Here is a 5,296-nt window from a genome sequence, read left to right as displayed (position 1 = left end):
TGTGTTTCATCTAGGTAGTGCCTTGCTGCCAGCCAGCTGCCAACCAAACCCTAAGCCAAAGCTGAGGCTGATAGCTGGGATACTACATGTAACACTGCCAGGAGCCTTGCCCTTTAAAGGAGGGTTATAAGAGCTAAAAAGATGATGGACAAATGCCCCCATGTAAGTCCAATGAATGGTATAGTACTTTCATTTGGTGGGGATTTCTTGCCCAAGAAATGGGAGATGGAAATAAAGAGAGAAAGATGACAACAGCTAGTAGAAATGACCACATCGTTTGACACACTTTTCCGTATCCAGATTGCTAGCCTTGTTCCAGAGCTGAACAGCAGGTGGAGCTAGGTCTCCGGAGGTGGCTGTGGGAACTGCTTCTTAACAGCTTTGAAGAGATAGAGCTTAAAATTATGGAGGAAAGGAAATGGGCAGAGAGGAGTGGGCTACACCAAGACAATGGGTCTAACACCAATTAATTCTCATGGCAGGGGGTTAAATTTTTCCCCCTCCCCTTCAATCCTTACTTTGTGAATGCCAAATAAACCCTATATTAGGATTCACTATCCTCCCCAATATCATTTCTATCCTCCCCAATATCCTTTCTCTCCTCCAAGCCCCTCTTTAAACCAGCTCAACTTCATCCACTTAGTAAACATGTGTTGGACTGAAATGAATGCAAGGTCTCGGGTCTGCCCAGCGGTACGAGGGCCAGAGCCATATCTCCAACAACCATTCAAGATGCTTCACTGCAACCACACTGGACATTTTGAGACTCAAACCCATCTTCTAACACAGTGGTCAGCAAACTGCGGCTCGTGAGCCGCGGTTTGCCGCTCTGTTGACTAATGAGTTTGCCGACCACTGCTAGACTAAATGTTACCGTGTAGTTGGAAACTGTGAGGATTAGGCAATTGTGGCATATTGTGTGCAAAGAGGTAAAGGGTAGTATATGACAGTGGTCGGCAAACTCATTAGTCAACAGAGCCGCAGTTTGCCGACCACTGTTCTGACACAAACTCCGCTTCCATAAGCACCCAAAATACCTAGGAGTCATCTTCCTTAATTTTCATCTTAATTTTCCATTAACCAAATCCCATAAATTTACCTGATAATGTTCCTCTCATTGGCACCCTCTTTCTACCACCACCACTGCCTTCCTTCAGACTTGGAGATTTTAGTTCAACTTTTACTCCATCACTCCAACCCCCAATCCATCCCACACTTTGCTGTCAGAAATATCTCTCAACACCTTAGACATGATCATATCACAAATTTAACCAAAAGCCACCCAATTCAGCCGTGAATGACTGCCAAGATCAACTTCCTGCAGCCGAGTTCCAGGCTCCATGTGTCTGAGCCCCATTTGGCTTTCCCACACTCATCTCCTATTTCACCCCAGACACACCCTTATTCCAACCACAAAGACCCACTGGCCAAGCCTTTGGAAGGCAAGGGAGGAATTTTCTCAGAGGCAAACCGTTCTACTCTAATGATCTGGAGTTAACCCAGTAGGTCTGGACTGGTCAGGAGCATCAAACTCAACTTCTTTAGGTAGTGTTTATTTACCATGTATATCAAGGGATGTCCACTCCCTGATTGGGGAAAAAAAAAAATCGAAGTCCAATAAACAGTGCATTATAGCCAGAGACATTGAGAAAAAAGAGCTAAGCCCAGCCTGGCCAGTGTGGCTCATTGATTGAGCATTGACCCATAAACCAAGAGGTCACCAATTCTATTCCCAGTCAGGGCACATGCTGGGTTGCAAGCTCTGTCTCCAGTAGGGAGTGTGCAGGAGGCAACTAATAAATGATTCTCATCATTGATGTTTTTATCTCTCCCTCTCTCTCTAAAATCAATAAAAACATATTTTTTAAAATTGTTTTTTAAAGAGCTCATCCCAGGCCAGGTGGTTCAGTTGGTTGAAGCGTCATCAGTTGGTTGGAGCACCAAAGGTTGTGGGTTCAATCCTGGTCAGGGGGCGTCCAGGAGGCAACTCATCAATATTTCAATGTTTTCTCTCACATCAATGCTTCTCTCTCTCTCTCTCTCTCTCTCTCTCTCTCTCTCTCTCTCTCTCTCTCTCTTAAAAAATCAATTTTTAAAAACATATCCTTGGGTGAGAATTTAAGAGAGAGAGAGAGAATAATCCTTGGATTTAGGTCAGGCATATAGGGTAGCAAAAAGAGGCTTCAGAATCTCATATTTAAAAAATAGAGAGGAAAGGAGAGTTGAAATGACTGTGGTCAAGCCAGGGAGTCTGTCCCAGAAAGGGGGAGAAGAGGCAAGTACAAAGGAGTTAAAATTGGGGAGACTGGGGGAGCAAAAAGACACCACATGTAAATGGAGCTTTTCTGTTGCTAGCAACAATGAGCCTCCCTGTCCTTACCATACCCTGATTTCACCCGCACAAATTTTGAAGAACCTAGGGAAAGGACAGGACAACAAAGGGAGTGATTAATCACAGTCCATCCTCCTGTTCAAGGGCTTGAGGTGAGTTGGAGGCTCAGTAGTCACACAACAATCACTACTTGATGATGCAGTGCTGAGGTCACAAGTGGGACTCCCCTCCCCCCCTCCCCCGGCTTCCTCATTGCTGAGCAGAGGAACCAGAGGGAAAAGCCACCTTCCCAAGCACAGCCATACCATCTACCTCACTCGACTACTTGTCAAGTTCAGTACCAACACAAAGGGGTGAGTTGCATGTACAACTGGAAATGCCCCCCTCGTTTTTATCTCCTTTCCTGGGAGTGACCTACAGCATCCCAGGCAGTAAACAAGGTTGAGATAGTGGCCATACCCAGGTGCAAGTTTCCTCTCACTTTCAGTAGCAAGTACAGGAATACGCATCATCTGAAAGAGAGATTCTTAACAATTTTTTGGAGTTCAATTTCATGATCTTTGTCTCCAGAGAGCAATACTGATTTGAAGACTAAATTAGATAAAGTTGTACTTTTATATTGTTAAATCAAAGTGTGCCTATTAAATCCAACTTGAAAGTCTTCTCAGAAACTAAAAACCCCTGTTGTATCTAGAAGTCAACATGTCCATGGAGGAAGACCCAGCTCAAGGCAAAACTCAACAAAGGGAAAAGGAATTCCTCCTCACCGTTGTATTTTGTGGTCCTAACAGTTATGTTTTCGGAGAAATTAGAATTTTCCTGTTCATCACATCCTCTCTTGATTTCCTCTCTTACCCGAATCACTGTAGGAGGGGTTCCTAGAGTGGTCCAGCCATGGTAGGGATGCAACCATCTTCCCATGCCAGCACTTGAGTGAAAAAATCAATTCTCAAGGTTTGGAGGACTTAAGCTGGACACAGGATTGAAAGAAGTTCCTGGGTCCAGAAGCCCACTAACTAATATAACCTCTCATTCCACCTCCAGAGGGATGGGGAGTGGCTTTGCAGGAGCCTCTTAGCAGTCTGATCAAGCTTACAGACTCTTTGGGATGTTTTTAAATTAAATGATTTTAAATTAATGTTTTAAAATGCATGAGATTACAGGTGATACTGAGTATATTGATAAATACATGGTTAAACACGGTTCTTATGATTTGGGGGGGGGGGGGGGTTGGGTGGTTCCCAGGACCCTATGTTAAGAACTCCTACTAGGGGCTGTGAAATGGGGACAAAAGTGAAATGAAAGCAAAGAATGGAGAGATCAGGAAACGTGGTCACCAGTCCACCAAAACAACAAGAGGCCAGCCCTTACATGAGAGTTTGGTTTAGAGCAGGGGTCCTCAAACTTTTTAAACGGGGCCAGTTCACTGTCCCTCAGACCGCTGGAGGGCCGGACTATAGTTTAAAAAAAACTATGAACAAATTCCTATGCACACTGCACGTATCTTATTTTGAAGTAAAAAAACAAAATGGCAAAAACACCCGCATGTGGCCCGCGGGCCGTAGTTTGAGGACGCCTGGTCTAGAGCCTGAACACATCTGGGAAAGCTTTCTTAGGAACAGGACGGGCAGGAGGTATGGGTAGGCTGTACTGGTCCCCTCTCACTTTGCAGAGTGGTCTCCCACATACAGTCTGTCACATATTTCTTTGCAGGGCCCGGAAAATCAAGAAAGAATGTCGAGTGATGATAAAAATAAGCCGAGCGATCCCAAGAATGAGCCCAAGACCTGTGACCCAAAATGTGAACCAAAAATTGAGACCAAATGCCAGCCCAGCTGTTTAAAGAAGCTGCTGCAACGGTGCTCTGAAAAGTGCCCACGGGAAAAGTGCCCACCGCCGCCCAAGTGCCCCCCATGCCCCCCGCCATGTCCCCCGCCATGTCCCAAGCCATGCCCCCCGCCGTGTCCCAAGCCATGCCCATGCCCACCGCCATGCCCTCCCAAGCTGTGTTCCAAGCCCTGTCCTCCTAAATGCCCACCGCCTTGCCCACCCCAGTGCCCACCCCCGGAGTGAGGTACCAAGGGCGTCGCCCAGCCCCATACCACCATCATCTCCACGTGCTCACCACCTTGGGGCTGAGAACTGAAACCATGAACTGACAAGTAAACGTGTCCCTCTGCTGTGCAAGACTTGCTTCTCCTGGGGCGTTGGTTTTTTTGTGGGGTATTTCGGGCAGTTCCCGGTTTATCTGTTGTTTTCCAGCACTAACCCACCCAGAAGCTATCCCTGAGGAGTGAGGCCAAGACCCCGGCCCTCCACGATCCACCACCTTGGAAGACGGTGTCTCCTCTGGCCCCACCTGCTACATAGAGAGAGATGGCATCTTCTGAGGGTGCACCCAGGGTACACCTCCCTGTAAGAGCACAGCCTGAGGGCCATAAAGATGGCTGTTAAAGTGACTAACCCCAGGGACCAAGTGGGCAGGAGGGAGGAAGAAGGCATGAGGGTGAAAGAGGAGAGGGATCTTAGGAAAGGTCCCGAAAAGCTCAGGAAAAGAATCCTACCTGTTGCTTTGAGACCCACTGCCCGATGCTTGGACATAGCACTCCTAAACCAGGCTGCATGGATTTAAACCCCAGCTCTGTTCTCTAACTGCTCTGTGACTGTAAGCAAGTTGCTTAATTTCTCTGAGCCTTAGCTTCCTCCTCTCTGTACAAGAAATGATGATGCTAATGGTGCTGGTGATACAGGGTTGTTGTGTGGCTTAAGGAGTTAAAGGCCAAGTGCCTGGCTTACTGGGACATAGCCAGTGCTTAGTGAGGGGAGCACAGTGCACCTGCCCAGTGTGACACATCGCACCTGAACTTAATTGCACCGCTGGGCTTAATTGCCCTGCGCTGCTCTTCACCAGCCTGCAAGTCTCCCGGATGCCATAGTTAGGTTCTCACTCACACCTGTAAGCAT

At 47.1% G+C, this 5,296-nt stretch overlaps 1 protein-coding gene across 1 annotated transcript; it reads left to right on the top strand.

The window, feature by feature from the left end:
* Positions 1 to 4,066: 4,066 nt before the first annotated feature.
* On the top strand, positions 4,067 to 4,405 carry LELP1 (late cornified envelope like proline rich 1; the record flags this gene model as incomplete). Its single annotated transcript, XM_079761260.1, has 1 exon — positions 4,067 to 4,405. One exon carries the CDS (start codon positions 4,067 to 4,069, stop codon positions 4,403 to 4,405), a length of 339 nt encoding a protein of 112 aa, XP_079617386.1.
* Between the last annotated feature and the right edge of the window lie 891 nt (positions 4,406 to 5,296).

The sequence above is a fragment of the Cnephaeus nilssonii genome, assembly GCF_951640355.1.
Source record: "Cnephaeus nilssonii genome assembly, chromosome: 21".
Lineage (NCBI taxonomy): Eukaryota > Metazoa > Chordata > Mammalia > Chiroptera > Vespertilionidae > Cnephaeus > Cnephaeus nilssonii.
Note: the sequence above shows the minus strand (reverse complement) of the source record. Positions and strands in the feature narration are given on the sequence as shown.